The sequence below is a fragment of the Hirundo rustica genome, chromosome 5 (genome assembly GCF_015227805.2).
Source record: "Hirundo rustica isolate bHirRus1 chromosome 5, bHirRus1.pri.v3, whole genome shotgun sequence".
Classification (NCBI taxonomy): domain Eukaryota; kingdom Metazoa; phylum Chordata; class Aves; order Passeriformes; family Hirundinidae; genus Hirundo; species Hirundo rustica.
The window spans coordinates 25,465,206-25,481,860 of NC_053454.1; the positions used below are offsets into that span (position 1 = coordinate 25,465,206).

Genomic DNA, 16,655 nt, shown 5'->3' on the forward strand with positions numbered 1-16,655 from the left:
AATTTTACCCCCATCCTCATAAAGTCATTTAACCTTCCTCCCACACAGTCACAGACTTAGTAAATATTTTCTCAGATTTTCTTGTGATTTATGGTCTAACAAAGGAGAGGAATTGCCTTGCAAAAAGTCTTAGGCTATGGAGAATACATTTATGGACCAAATATCAACTCACATGCCCTCTAGAAGAAGTAAGGATCTGAAACATCCAGCCTGCAATCATAGTTACTCTCAATGTTCATGAAGTAACCACTGTATGATGTTATATTTCACTAGTGTTTGATTGTCTCATGCCATTTTTAAGAGGTGATGTACAATTATCATAGTTAATGACAAACTGATTATGAAAGTATAAAAATAATGAATAAGGTATTATCAGGTATTCCATGTACGGATGAAAATGCACATACCTATCAGACAAAATTAAAACAGCAGTGTGCTGGCTTGAAGGCAAAACCAGTGAGAGACTCCAAGTCAGAAAAAACAATTTAATAGGAGAGGAAAAAAAGTAAAATAAAATAAAACACATGCAATGGTACAAAAGATCACTGACAGAGTCAGAATACAACCTGAAACCGTGGTGGTAGCAGTCCAGATGAAGTGGTCTTGTTGAAGCAGTGTTCTTGCAGAAAAGTCTGGCAGCTCTTGTCCTCTGGGAATCCAGTGGGTAAGGCTGCCTGTGCTGTCCCAAGGCCCAGATTATATCCAGGTGGGAATGCTTGGCTCCTCCCCCTGGGTGGAGCATCTCACAATGGACTGATATCATTTTATCCGTTTTGTAATGGGTCCTTGATTGCCCATTAAACAGAGAGAGCTCCTGGGGAGAGTTATCTATGAGTCATGCAGCAGGGCATTGAGGGGCCATTAACAGAAGATGGTCTGGAGAGAGGGGGCACGGGAAACAGTGGTGCACAACTTAGTTTCAACATTTCATGTAGATGGTGATAGAATACATACTTTGGGCACATTTTACATTATAACCTAGGACAAGCAGTAAGCAACAACAAAATGGAAATAGAAAGGTTATCAGCAGTATGAGTTATAAATAAAACAATTTGCTAGACAATTTGAAGATGTCTCAAGAACATTTTTAAAAAGATGTCCAAGGAGAAATCTCACTGAATGTTCTTCAAAACACTGTACACTTTTACACATAAACTTTTGAATGAAAATCCTTCTCTACAATATTCAGCATATGGTCTTATGCTTTTTGCTGTAACCAGTATACTGTGCTGTATAAATTAATTATGCTTTACAAGCTCTATAAAGACTGCATGCCAGGAATCCAAGTGCATACCATTCTGTATTTAAACAAACAGAAAACCCATTACAGAGAATTTTGCCATCTCAAACAAGTAAAATGTGGTTTCAAGCCTCATTATTTTTTTTCACACTCTTCTTACAGAATCACAACCACAGCCGCTTGCATGATGGATCTACGCAGATATCCCCTGGATGAACAAAACTGCACACTAGAAATTGAAAGCTGTAAGTTACTGGAGGGAAAGGGTTGGCCAAATGACAGCTGACAATTGAAAACATTGCCGGGTTTGGCAAAACAGGAGCAAGTTGTTCAAATACTATGGGTTCAGTGAGCTTGCACATTGAACATAATGTATTTCTGTAATATACAAGCCAAAATATGTTTCATTCACAATACTTGTTGATCGAAGCTTGTAAAATATCTTTCAAAATTGTCAAGGAAGGAAGGAGGGTATTTTTTGAAGATTAGCTCAGAGGACAGCAATCAAGCACTGACCATCTTCAGTGCCTAATCACTGCTGGACCTGGATCAATTACTTCACCTCAGCACATTCATCTCTAACATCAAGACTGACATCTGTCCCACGTGGTGGTGGCAGGATTGATCAATTGTTGTTACCAAATCATTTGGAGGTTATAAAAGGAAATAACTTGATCCTACAGCACTGAGGGTAACGAGAGCTTTGTCGTTGTCTTCCATGAGCATAGGAAAACTGCATGCACTTACAAATTTTTGTTATTGTCTCTTTATATGTTATGATGGTGGCTGTTAGAGAAGTACCTGTGAAGGTTTTTGAAAATAATCTTTATAGTAGTTTCTTTTTCCAGTGTTTCCCATCACAGTACTGATGTCCCCAGTAACTTTCTGCTAGTACAAAACTCGGTTCATGTCACAATCCACCACTTTACAGGACCTAAGAAGTTGCTTGTTAAGATGCATGGTTGTCTTTGCACACTTGCACTTTGCAGTCTCCTGACTTTTTTTGGCATAAAACACTTTTCTTTCTTGCTGCTGTTTGGCTCATCTTGTTTAAACTTATTAAGGCATGTAATAGATGCTTCTGAGAATGAGTCAAATCCTGATTTTCAAAATATAGTGCATAACACTTCTCCTCAATCACTTTTCTACCTGATTAGCAGAGGAAACTGATACCTATACAGTACCACAGCAACCGAAATGGGTGATGATAGTGAAGTTGCCTTGATATTGAACAGATACCTAGTTTATTTGTTGGGAGGTAGTTGATTTGAAGTCCCCAGCTCAGTCATGATTGAATATGATGAAAGTACATAAGCATTAATCAGCTAGCATATATCAGTGCAAATAATGAAACTAGACTAACATTTTACTGGTTTATACCTCTTTTTTCACAAGCTTTCACATAAATGAAGCTTTATAGGGATAAATGCTCGGTGAGAATGGATTTAATACTACCACTGAGACCTCACCAAGAATCAAAATTAGCATCAGATGGAATAAGTAATTAAAATCCTAACCCAATCAGGGATGAGAAAATACCATGTCACTCGTGGCCAGTCACACATGCCCAAAATAAAATTGCTTTTCAGACCTTTTGAACACTTGTATGAATAATTCATATCCCCAGAGATACATTTGTTGATATGTTAAGACTTGTTGAGCTGATCACAATTTGCAACGGGTCAAAATTGGGGAGTGAATTGCTTCTCATGAGTGTTAAGGTCAGTTCTGACAACTGGATGATTTTCCAAAAGCATAGATGTGCTTACCTGCTACTGGAAGTAGTAGATGTGTCAGGGGCACTGGTGTCTTTGACAACTGTCCGCCTAAAATATACTTTCTAATGCACCACAGTTTTTCTCATCTGCATGTCTAAAACTCTTGAAAATTATTGATCATATGTCCTGGGATGCCCTAAACCAGGACATCAAATTTGGAAGAATAGAGTTCTGAAGGGCAAGCCTGTCTGCTTCTTTCTTAGGCATTTGAGTACAAGTAAGCCATTTGTCCAGAGTACTCTGCACTCAGTAGTACCCACTAATCCCCTTGAGAGTAATGAGGGGTCAGAATGGTGGATAAAGGGGTGATAACCATGACCACAGCTTCTTTGCTCATGGCATGTATATTAGACATGTGGCATTTGCTTCCACTACTGAACCAGTTTATAAGAGTCCCATCCTCAAGCTCTCCTTCCAGCTCCTGCATCACCCTTCAGCTACCGAGCTTCTGTTCTGTTTCCATTGTGCCAGTATACGAATGTTCACAGAGACAGGTTGAAAATGAAACTGTTAATTTTGTTTTGTTTTGTTTTGTTTTCTTTTGTTTAAAAAAAAAAATCTCTTTGATAAAAAGACTTATTCACTGCAATTTTGGGACAGACAGGAATTCAATAAACCCCAGGACAGAACTATTCCTTAAGTAAAAGGGCCAAGGAAGGTGGTGCTGTGGTCACTAAGCAAGTCTGTGCAATAGCAAGCAGCATTTCTCACCACTAGACAGATACTGTGCAGTATGTGCACTGTCAAACGATTTTCAAAGCACTGGAAAGTGAGCTTGTTCATTTTCTTACTGTGCACAGTTATATGATTTAACCCATGGGGTACCACCTTCCAGAGGAGTGCTATTGTACTGTGTGAGCCACAGGATTTCCTTCATTCCTAAATGTTGGCAGGCAGGTGGCTTCTCAGAGAGTCCCAGGGTGCTTCCCCATTTTTAAAACAAGCAAGCTGGAGTTACATTTTCCCCTCCAAAACCTGCATGCTCCCCAGTGCATCCACAACAGCTGTAAAGCTGTGCAGCACTGCCACAGAGCACCAATGCTGAAGCACACACAACCTGGCTCTCTTTTGAGTTTCCATGAGCTTTTAAGGGTGACTTACTCCTGCTGCAGAAGCAGAACCAGGGAGTCCCACAGAATAATTTGTCAAAGAATAGACGAACATCGCACTACTTGTGAGCAGAAAGGCAGTGAATCATTTTACCTCGTAGGGATGCCGTGGTAAGTAGCCAAAGAGTCCCTGAAAATCTAAAGTGATAAGAATTGTTCCTTAATAATACTTAACAGTGAGTAATTTCAGGCATTGCAAATACCAGAAAAACAGCTGTGTGACACAGGAATGGAAAAAGAGCACAAGGAACCAAATGCTACACCATTATCAAACCTCTCCAGCAGCACAGCAAAGGCATGGATAATGCATGACTATATTGAGCCAGGAGATTATTTTCATTAAAAAACTGAATTTCCATCTTTCCTAAAGCTATCTTACAGGACTGTAGAAGCTATGTATGCATAGCTGACAACAAGAGAAATGTATACATTTAGGAGGGGAGCATTTTGGCTGCACATGTTCCTTCACACACATTTTTTACAGCTTTACCCAACCAGTTCACCGTATTCCAAATTCTGCAGTGGAGGATGGGGAGACCATATCAGACATTTTGCACCTGTTCCAGTGTCTAATACCATGATGGCCACTGGAAACTTCTGTATACAGAATCAAGGGATTTTATAACTGGAACTGCTTCATCAGCAGAGCTGGGATCTGTAACAATCCATTTCTCACAGATTAGCATATACTGGGAAAAAGGAGACTTAATACTTGGCTGGAGGTTACACAGCCTGCTTGGCGCTCTCACATGAGCTCTGATGGATGTCAGCTTGGCAGTTTAAGATGATAAATCCCCCAGCTGTTAGTTCTGCTGTATCAGGTAGCCTTTGGCACAGGCTACAACTGCTATGGCACTTCAGAATCCAGTGCCTTGGCACAACTCCACTGTTCCTGGCAGCAGCCACCACAGGCTCTGGACTGACACAGGTGCAGACACAGCTGATAAAGGAGCAAGCAGAAGGAGGAGGCAAACAACCAGGGACAGTAGCATCAAAATGCTACAATTATATCACCCACAGATAGTCTGTCAGAGACTTCTGATTGCATAAGCTGCCCCACTCCAGCACCCTTCTTTACAAGTACAACTGCTTACCTCACTGTACAACTTAGAGGGTAACACAGAACACTCAGAATACTGTTATTATTTTAATTCTCTTTGTCCCTCTGAGGTTGCCAGGATCTTGTGGGCTAAGCTTGTACCTGGCTTTCACTCATCAGAAAAAAAAGTGTGCTGACAGCATCACTCTTAAATCCCTGTTTGGGGTTTTACTTACAGCATCTCACAAACTTCAGTGAAATGTGTTTCACTGTCACAGGAGAGGGAGGGCCCAGCTGTGCTAGAGTTTGGCAAAGTTATTTACTTATTGGTGAGCTACTATATGTTTTACAATAAGTCTGAGGTGATTATCAACACTGTCCCTTTGGACTCAAAAATCTGTGTCTCTATGACAACAGTTAATGCTGCAGCATGATTCAGGGATCAACACTGCAACACTGAACTGTGCATTAGCCTTGTCAGTAACACCCTTAGAAACCACTTGAATGGGTGAACTGAAAAAGCCCACAGAAACCTGAACAGAGATACATGGGGAAATGAGGAAGATTTATTGTCTTGGTTTTGAAAGACAGTTGTTTGCCAGGGAAAGCTAGAGCCTCCCTTGGAGTAGAGAATGTAAACCCCCTTCCCTCCAAATTATTATAATTTTGCAATTAGGGGCTCTCGGGCAAAGATATGGGAATAGGAGTAACAGTTCTTTACTAGGAATATTTTAAAAAAAGGAAAATACAAATGTAGTAGTACAAAAAAACAAGCAAGGTAGCAAACAAAAATCCTGGAAAACCCTGACAGAGTCATGGATATGACCTGGCACCGTGTTGGTCAGGGTGTTGGAAGCAGTCTAAGGAAGTCTTCCTGGAGTAACAGATGTGGTTCTGTGGAGTAGCGATGGTCGTGTAGAAAGTTCAGTGGTGGTGAGATGGATCCAGTCTTCCTCCGAGATCCAGTGGAAAAACTGGATCCCTTGTGTTCTTCAGTCCCAGTTTTTATCTAGCTGGGAAGAGCTGGCTCCTCCCCCACTGTGTGGAGCATCTCCCAATGGGATGATGGAATGTGTCATGTCATTGGTGGGCCCTAATGGCCCATTATCAGAAGATGTCTCTCTGGAGGATGGAGGGGTGTTGAAAGAGATAAGAAACACTGTCTCACCTGGCTTTAATGGCTGGGCCATTACCAGAAAGCATCTGCCCCCCTCCCCCCTGGAGTTAAAAGGATAAAACATCTCCCCAAAACCAGCTTTCAACAGATGAAATAGAATACAGATTTTTAGGTAACATAATCCAAGACATTTATTCCGTTGGCTACGGTATGAAAAATAGAATTCTGTTTTGATTACACTGTTTTTATGGCTGTCCCTTCTTCATGTAGAAATAGATCTAACACTAAATATATGCAATGGTTCTATAAAAGTGCAACCAACTTAGAGTGATATTACAATAAATCAATAAAATGCTCCACTTGAACCTCTACATATTTTTTTTTCCCAGAAAAAAACTGAGTTCATACCTAAACATTCATTATCACCTTTGTTGGCACAGAGCCATCTGACGGAATGAGATTTGAACAGATTTATCACAGCTCTCTGCTTGAGGCAAGATTGCATTGATCCATGGTATGACTTCATTTGAACTACCAAGGATGTAAGAACCTACATTTCAAACATATAGGGATATTTTTTTAGAGATGAAAAGCCTGTCTTAAATCCAAGCTTTCCCATACAGATTTTTCTTTGCCTGTCTGCAGGCACCAGATATCTAGTAATTTATTCATGCCTGGCAATAAAAATTCACTAATGAATATTGCTGTTCCTGTACCTGAGGCAGCAAGAGCTTTGAGGTGGATCCACTTATGTATTTTCCCTAAAGTATCCAAAAGCACTAAAAGGGCATCTGGCCTCATCCTGCTTCTCACCAAGCATATCAAATTGGTTCCACAGAAAGCATATTTTCTCCCTTCTCTAAGGAGCTTGTTGCTCAGAATATTCTAAAAACCAGTTGCAAGGCCCCTTACCAATAAAAACAAAATAGACTGGGAGGATGATGAACCCAATGCCCTTTTTAAGAGCTCCTATTTCTGATGTTACTAAAGAAGACAGCCCCCCAATATGAGTTCCTTAGGTTTTGCCACATCTATAAATGAAGAGCTTCTCTCACTCATCCTCCTGCAACATTGTCCTGCTCTCCCATTAGACCTGTCAGCCATAAACCTCTTCTCTGGAATCTGTTGCTTCCCATGGGCCTTGTGAACCCTGGGTAAAAAAAAAAAACATTTTCTCCACTTTGACTTGCTTCTGGTTGTTACAGCATAACACTGAAAATAAAAACTCTTTTCTGCTTCTGGCCAATTCCTTTAAGTGTTCTAAAATACATATTCAGCTTTAAATTTCTTCCAAACTTTGTGGACTAAGAAGAGAGAGAGAGGTTCCAAAATTCAGATCATTCAAACAGTGGATCTTTCAGAGATGCAGTGCAATGCAAACTATCTGAATGAAAAAGTCACAAGGGTTCCTGCCTGCCCATCTTTCACTTAACGCGCCAGCTATAAGTGATAGGACGTTCTCAGCATGTCATCCTCTTGACAGCTTTCCCAGCTCACCAGTGTGCAGGTGGGTCTCCATCCATGCCTGCTGTATTCCCATTGCAGCCTGCACTATGACATGCACAAATCACCTTATTTCACAAAGACTCTGCCCCTGGATCAAATGCCATAGTCAAGCTCCCACAAAGCCTAACAAAAGAAAAGGCAGACACAGAAACGCACATTTTATCACAGCATACTCATAAAACAAGCAAGATAGTGCCATACGTAACACTCCAGCAAGAGCAGGAATGGAGATTGGTACAAAAGGCTGCCAACGTTATCCTATATACTGCCCACTGGGATAGCAAAGTGACTACTCTCTGTGCAACACATTTTGCAATTTGAAACTAATTTCATAATTCCTTAAAGCATTTAAATAATAGACCCCAAGTCATTCCATATACCCTATGCAGAATACACACACTGAGCTTGTATCATTGCGAATACACTCTCGGAAAGATCACCCGTGGAGACACTACACACACACAACAATCTTTGGATCCACGTTAACTTCTGACATGCCATCCTTCTGAACTGCAGAGAACGTGCTGGCAGCAAAACCAGAGAGATTTTAAAGTTACAGCATGAGCATCTACAGCAGCAGATTTAAACATCACAGGAACAGAAAGACTAGCACAGAACTGTGAAGCAGAGAGAGTTGTTTTATAGATACTTTGAGAGGCGGATTCACAAATAACTTGTTGATATTGAAACTGAGAAATTAGCCAAATAGGACTGCATGTTTCCTTCCCCCCCACCTCCCCCCCATCAAAAGTTAAAATGTATTTTTGGCTCAGTTTATGTCATTCCTTAACACTCATCTTTTAAGTCAGCTACTGAGCTAAAATAATTCATTCTTCACAGCACACTAGTGTTAAGCCACAGTGACTTCTCTGTTTCCACACTTTGGAAAGATTTCTTTCCCCAGAGGACTAAAAATCAGTTATGTTACTTTCACAATGTATCTTTACACTGCACACAAATTTACAAGTTACTCAGATGCAGATAGTTTAGTCTATATGACTTTCCCATTTTATTTTTGAAAAGATGGATAGCCTGTCTTTCTTTGGATGCATAAATTTTAATAGCAAGTATTTGACATTCAACAATTCCAGAACGTGAATATGTGAAATTAGCAAAGCTTCGTATGTCCTAAGCGCTTTTCTGTTACACACAGAGAAATGCAGAGTTATTTTCACCAACTGCTCCTCTTGCTTAGTGTCATCTCAGTAATCTCAGAGATACCAATATGTGACCCTGGGTGTCCGCTGGTGACTACAGAAAACAGGAAAGCTGGAGCTGAGTCATTTCCCCGCGCAGCCTCAGCAGGTCTCAGTCTTCAGTCTCTGAGATCCCTCAGGCCAGGGGAACAGCAAAAATAAAAGCTTAGCTTGCTTTAAAAAGAAAATAAGTGTTCATTTATAGGAGGGGCTGACTTCTCTAGAAGCAGCTGTGCTCTTAGATGAGTCTGTATTTCTGCAGTCAGAGCTGAAGGAAAAATAATCTCTGCACCTGGTAACATAACAATCTTGGAAGAGCTGGTATCCTGTGCTTTGAGACAATACTTGTCCTAGAATGTTACAGCCATAAGTATCATTTATATATTTCGTTGTCTTCTGCCAAGGTGTGAATTGCTGTATAAAAGCAAAAACCCCAGAACAAACTGGAAGATTCTGGTACTCATAGATTTGCTTCAGTTTGTGAAAATTAAGCCTTTCCCCCAATGCATCTGTATTCACTAATATTATAAATCTTGAGAAATTATCTACTCAGTTCCTATCCCTTCTCTGTCTTGATCTATATGTATGGCTTCTTGACACTGCAGTAACACAAGTAACAAAATACAATGCCTAAAATCTCAGTGTGAGAAGATGGCTTATCTGACAGTATTAATATGAAGTAGTTTTATTAAGTGAGCAGTATAGTCACATGAAAATCCTCCGGCCACCAGGAAACTTCTCTGCAGAACAGAGAACAGAAGTGAGCCCTTCGGATAAAACTCTTGATGCTTCCTCCATTAGCTTTCTGCTACCACTTCTAACAGCTTAATATATTAATTCACCTTCCTCATAACCTGATACCAACAAGCATTAGGTGCCAGAGTAGACTGTACAAAGAGGCATAGGTCATTATGGGGAAACCACAGTGTGTGGAAATCTTTAAGAAGAAAAGGTTGAGCGTTTCAGTTTTGTTTGAAGACATCATTCATACAGATACAATTTTTCATTTAGTTTATATTTTTCTGGTGGTTGGCAGCCCTCAACTAATCAGGCTTCCACAGAAACAGCAGCACCAAGTTTCACAGACTTCTAGCTCAGATCTCCCTAGCCATGAAGGAAACATCTGTGCAGAGGTGCACATTCATCACTCTCAGTCTTTCAAATGCCTGTTACCATTGGAGTGCAAGCCTGGTTTTCAAAAGGGATATCTGTCCCTTTAAAAACCATTTTAAAAGAAAAAACAACCCTAATCACCCCCCCTCCCCACCCCCCCACCCCCCCCAAAAAAAAAAGCAAAAGCATGTAGATGGAAACTGAATTAGACAATGACTCATTTCACACAAGACACTGGACCCCAGGATCAGGGCTACATAACCATAGTGCTGATGTCCACGGAAATGGAAAGACTGCATGGTAACTCTAATTACAGATCTCAGCTCTAACCTGTCTGATTGAAGCAGCACCTAAAGGTTACTAGATTGCTACCCAGTACCGCTGTCTCTTCCTGCAACTTTCTGGCGAGGTGTAATCTTGGCTAATATTCTCGATGACCTAGCTCAGAATATGTGGCAAACCTTCTGAGTAATCTATTTCCATTCTTATTAATTTATGTTCTGTAACTGCCTATAGGCACAATTACCACTGCTTAAGGATTGGATTGGGAGCAGTCCTTAGGGGAAGGATGTGGGGGCTCTGGTTGATGGGAAGCTCAACATGACCTGGCAATGTACACTCCCAGCCCGGGAAGCCAACGACTTCCTGGGCTGCACCAAAAGCTGCATGTCCAGCAGGTTGAGGGATGGGGTTATGTCCCTCAGTCTGCTCTGGTGACACCCCACCTGTAGTGCTGTGTCCAGCCCTGGGGTCCTCAGCATAAGAAGGGCATGGACCTGCTGGAGTGAGTTCAGAGGAGGGCCACCAAGAAGGGCAGAGCACCTCTCCTATGAAGATAGACTTAGAGTTGGAGATGTTCAGTCTGAAAATTAAGAGACTAGGAAGACCTTAGAGCATCATCCAGTATTTAAAGGGTGCCTGAAAAAGAGCTGGATAGGGACTTTTTACAAGAGCATGTAATGACAAGACAAGAGGTAATGGCTTCAAATTGAAAGACAGTAGGTTTAGATTAGATATTATGAAGAAATTCTTTAGTGTGAGGGTGATGAGACACTGTCACAGGTGGCCCAGAGAAGGTGTGGATGCCCCATCCCTGGAATTGTTCAAGACCAGGTTGGATGGAGCTTTGAGCAACCTGATCTAGTGGAAAGTGTCGCTGCCTATGACAGGAGGGTTGGAACTTTAATTTGCTTCCAACTCAAACCTTTCTATGCTTCTATGATTCTGTGATTCTGTGATCATCACTAAATTACCTATGGAGAGTTCTTGAGGGAAAAAAACCCCACCCTGTTATTTAAACTTTTATAATTTCTAATCCAAACTATGCAGACCATGACTGACTTATTTGTATTCATGTGTAGGGTCAAAGCAACAGAACCTGTAATTCAAATATTTCACACACTTATTGTGGCCAGGAATATGTATCAACAAGATTAGGCAGACAGGAAACCATTCAGCATCTTTTGATCATAAGACCTTGATCTTCTCCCTCCATGGAGCACCTGCCTCTCCATTACACCTTACATTAGTCCACTAATGCATGAGTGCTGCATGTCTGCCTCCCTCCACACAAAACTGCAGATACTAAGCAAAGATTGTACATTAACCACGCAAAAAGCCTGTTCCTTGACTATGCTTTTAGCTACAGAAACCCTCCAGTCGTTCGTCAGTGCTTAAGGAAAAATGGCAATCATAGCAGTACCTCAGGCACCTTGATGTCCAATGAAGCATTCATCTCCTTGGTGCAGGACTGCACTTCTCTCTGAACTCAACCTGCTTTGCCCAAGGGATCATGGTATTTTTCAGGCAAGAAATTTTTCTCAGCACAGTATATGAGTTCAGTAATGTGTAATTATTTTGACAAAATCTGCACACAGAAAATGTGGAGTACGTGTACAATACATGTGCATTGCCAAGTTCCTCTCAATTATTCTTGATTTTGTCTGAATGGAAATTTTAGTGCAGCTCAATGTAACTTTAAATCTTTCTAAAATTGTTTATTAATTGAAAATTCAGCTACTTACACAGTCAGAATAGTGAGACCAATCACTCACTCCCCTCTTCCCCCAGGGAGGAGGAGAATCAGAAAAGAAAGGGCAGACCACAATGAAAACTTCATTCTCATATTTATATAAAAAGCCCAAGTACAGTGGACTTGTACTTAGATCCACATTTACCTCTGAAAAACTTTATGCACCTGCATTAAATAATTATGATTTTAAAAGGGTTTTCACTGTCTCAGGTGGGAACACAATGCTGTGCAGAAATATGTGTACTTGTATAAGACACGCTGGTATAAGTAAGAAAGACACAATGTCCCGATCCAACTCCAGTCAGAGTCCTGTGGAAAGCAGAGACCCTACTGCCTTAGTGAAGAGCAGATTTTGGCCTGACACATTGGAGCACCAACCAGATGGACCTGGATTTCAAATGCCTTTTTCACCAAGTACAACAGTTCTATCTAAAGTTGGGTGAGTCTGCCTGGCAACAAAATGAGAGCACTTAGAAGCAGATCTTAATTAGTCAAATGAAAGAAGTGCTCAAGGGCAAGATGTGTTTACAATACGAGCAGACAAAACTGTGTACCATGCAATATTGACTGAACTAAATTAATTGAATGCTAAGCAGCTGAACCTCTGCTGCTAATGTTTATATAATGTGCTTATAAATAGTGTTGTTCCCTTTTTAACTTTGAAAAGCAACTCCAGTCAGAAAAAAACTTCTACGATTATGGCTCAGACTGTTGTAGTGGTTTCACGTTCACTAAATTTTGGTCTTGGTACTTACTCTTTTTGTGAGAGAGAGACTAGGAGAAAAACAAAGTAGGCTCAACCTTAAAATTAACAAATAGTTTATTAACATACACTAAAAGAATAGAAAAAAAGTTGGAAAAAAACCTAAAATGGAATGAAACTTTAAAAACACTTTTCCCTCCCCTTACAAACTGTTCACTTTCTTACAAAACAACATAAAGAGATAAAACTTGTAATTTTCAGTCAGTTTCACTATCTGACAATAGTCTTTCATCAATTCATTAGGGGAAGAGTATCTTCTAGAGTCATGGTTCCCACTGACAACTTAGAATAGTTCTCTTGTGGGTTTTAAACTGTCACAAAAACAACCACCCGGAGAAACCTGCCTTTGTGACCCTCCCAGGAGCAGTTTCCCAAGCTGCTTATGGGTCATGGGTCTTAGACTTTTGCATACTGGGGTGTCACCTTTTAAAGATGAATAACTCCAAAGCAAAGGATTCTTCACCTCAAGGTATAGAGGTATCTTCCCACTTCTTCCGGGTGCAGGGGGCTTCTCATCTTTATCTCTGTTCAAGGATCTTATAGGATATTAACTTAGTTCATCACAAACACCTTTGCTTAAATCCACACACAAATTAAAACAATCATCTCCCCAAATGCCTATCTTTCCCATGATTTAAAGGAATTACCTAAATATAGAGTTCATTTCTATGGCTCAAGTAAGAATGGAACAACCAACTCTTCAACCCTCTGTCCCAATAGTCTTTTCACTCTTGCTCTACTGACTTCATGCTGTTGTTCTTTATGTTCACTCTGTCCTTTCTTACTCTCTCAGAGAAGGGCCAAGCTCTGGAAGCTTCATGTTGCTAAGAAAGTGTTAAATCTGCTCGGAGTCTTTGTTTCTCTCTCTGTAGCTCATGGTGTTAGATGTTCAAGGCCGAGCTGATGAGGGAGGAAGAACTCACAGAAACATCAGAGACTGGAGCACTCAGGCAGTCTGGAATCACAAAAAAACCAGGCAGGATCATAAATGCCTTCTCAGCCCAGCCCTCAGTGTAAATCGGGGTGGCTTCAGCCCAAATGGTGCCCATAGCTCTTATCAGGGCCCAGCAGAGATCTCTCTCTGCTCCAGAGAAGTCTGAAGAAAGCAGCTGTTACAAAACAACAACCTCTCCTTCCCCCCCTTCACCCGGGAGCCGATGGAATCCAGCCAGGCCTCAGGCCAGCTCTGCCCCCCAAAAGGGGGGAACAGCAGGCCCAGCTCGATGTTACCTGTCTCTCTCTGGCCAAAGGAAGAACAAAAAGGACCCACCTACAGGAAATCAAGGGGTTTTATATGGTGCTTCTCAAAGTCGCAGCTAACATTTTCAGTGGTCAGAATACATGCCAATATTCCAACTAACTCTCTGATAGATCTGTCTCTTCTGAAGCAATTCCCAGGTTCTGGCCTGGAGAATTATTTTACATTTTTCTATAACTAAAAAACCAAACTGTACTAACCCATGACAACTGTGGGAGTCATCTATTGTACAGCAACTCAAATGAGGGGGGAAAAAAAAAAAAAAAAAGAGGAAGGAAGAAACTGGTGGGGTTGAAAAGAGATTTGCATTGGACTTACAATTTCTACGTAAAATGTGTTCCTGAGAGCACTGCAAGCAAGTTACCTTGGTCAGGTTTGTTTGGAAGGTGTGGGTCCTTTGAGTTAGCAAACAAGATGAAGGATTGCATGAGGCTTTCAGGAGAGAGCAGGTCTCTCTCAACATGTTGAGCTCTTTCATCATGAGTCTAGCACTCCCAGCCTGTGCTTCCAGGACTAGAGTAGAAACAAAGTGTGGTCTGCATTTTGCTGCTCCTGAAAACGGATATTTTCTTCCTTCTCATCAAACCAGAAGGGAAGAAAGGTTGGAAGAAAAAAAGAAAGGGGGGGGAAAAAAAAGCAAGCAAACTTCTCCAGAGGTCAGGAGCTTTGGTTCACCTTTCTGCCAGTTGGGATACAGCTGTAACCAGTAGAGTGTCCATTCAAAAGAAGAATAAGAAAGGGAGAAGCAGAAAGATCAAAACAGAATCAGAAAAAAGGCATCTCGGAATGAAAGGAAGAGAAGGTGGCTGGAATTTCTGACACTTGCTACTGGAAAGAAACTAATCCTCTCTTTCTGCTCCAAGCTCTCAAAGACAGCCTGGTAGGTACCACCAGCAAGTGAAATGGCATGCAAGGCATGGAAACTGTTTGGGTTAACCTCCTCATGCATAGCTGCTGTCCTAATCACTGTTGACTAGTCTTTAAACAAGAACATGAGTGACTTCAGAACTTCGGTGGTTTCAACCCCAGAAGAGAAGAGGATCCAGGCAAATGAGTGAGAAATGTGGAAGCGATTAAATAAAATGTTCCTCAGCCTATGTAACTACCAAAGTAACTAAAGTGCCATCTTAAAATGTCATGCTTCAGAGTCATTCAAACTAACTTACAAGAAGAGAAACTTGCTAAAAGTCTGTAGAAACTGATGTATGATGTGTGTATCAGGGCTGGCCAGTTGACAGCGGTTGTGCATTTTGTACATATTGCATGTACAATTATACAAGTGTCTGGGCTGCACAAGAGGACACCTCATGAACACATACTGCTTGCCTGATTTCTAAAAAAAAAAAAAAAAATTAAAACAATATATTATTGGTGGAAAATTTTAGACAATAGGCCATCAAAATTATTCAAGTCCAAATTTGAATCACTGGCACTGCTCACTAAATATTTGCATATAAGGAACTTCAAAGTTTTCAATGACATCTTAGCCTTTGAGCTACTACGAGCGTGTTGCTTATTACTACACAAAATGTGTGGGCATGAACAAGAGTCATTAAAATCACAGTTTGATTTACAAGAATTATGCAGAGATGTATAGAGTCACAGGCTCTTAACATCAGGCTAAAAGCCATCACTCTGGTGATGAAGGGAAAATGTTGTAAAGATTTGAAAGAAATGAGATGGGTGAATCAGGCTGCATTGGAACACATCAGACCCCCAACTGCTGTACTGTCTTAGATCAAATGTCCTTCTTGCCCATCATCTTGTCTCTGAGAGTGGCCAGCAGAACATATCAACGAAGCTAGAACAGAGCCTAGGACACACGTGCTGGTATTTCCTCCAGTAAGTGTTCTGCACTTTGCTATATCCAGTTGGAAATAGTATCATATTTAATTACCTGGACAAATTCTTATTTTGTGATTCTATGGCAGCTTTTGAATAAGCACAAACTCAGGACACCCACATCAAGGAGTGATTTCTGCAGTTTATCTGTATGCTAAATTTCCCTTTATTTCTTCAAAACTAGCCACTAGACATATTACTTGCTGCTTTCTTGGTCTGAAAGTCTCATGGTCTGTAAATAATCATGTGCTCTTCAAGCTCACCATGCTAATTTAGGATCTTACAGACTTTTCTTTTTGCTTTACCTCCAGGCTAAAGAATTGTGACTCAGACAGGTCCTTTCTTCACTGGAATCAAGTGTGTCCTTCACTCTAGCCAGCTTAGGGTTGCTATTTTGCACAGAAAAGGAACTGCATGAAATAGCACAATGTGAATTTGAATGTATATGGAAATGTAAATAAAGAGTTTTACATTTGCTTCCCTTTCCTAATAATTCCTTCATTAGGGTTTTTTTACAGCTAATGAGAATTAAATTCTTACTACTGAATAGGACACAAAAATACCAGCATGCCTTACAGGAGGTACTCTTGCACATGAAAGCCATACTAGCTAAAACATACTGATGTGTGTTTCTGATTTTTCATTGCGTTATATTTATTTTA

General features: G+C 40.7%; 1 protein-coding gene across 1 annotated transcript in view; it reads left to right on the plus strand.

The window, feature by feature from the left end:
- GABRB1 (gamma-aminobutyric acid type A receptor subunit beta1) overlaps positions 1-16,655 on the plus strand; it is a 118,285-nt gene that overhangs the window by 85,954 nt on the left and 15,676 nt on the right. The window contains exon 5 of the mRNA XM_040065379.2: positions 1,403-1,485. Within this exon, the coding sequence (XP_039921313.1) occupies positions 1,403-1,485 (83 nt within the window). The remainder of the gene's footprint in view (positions 1-1,402; positions 1,486-16,655) is intronic.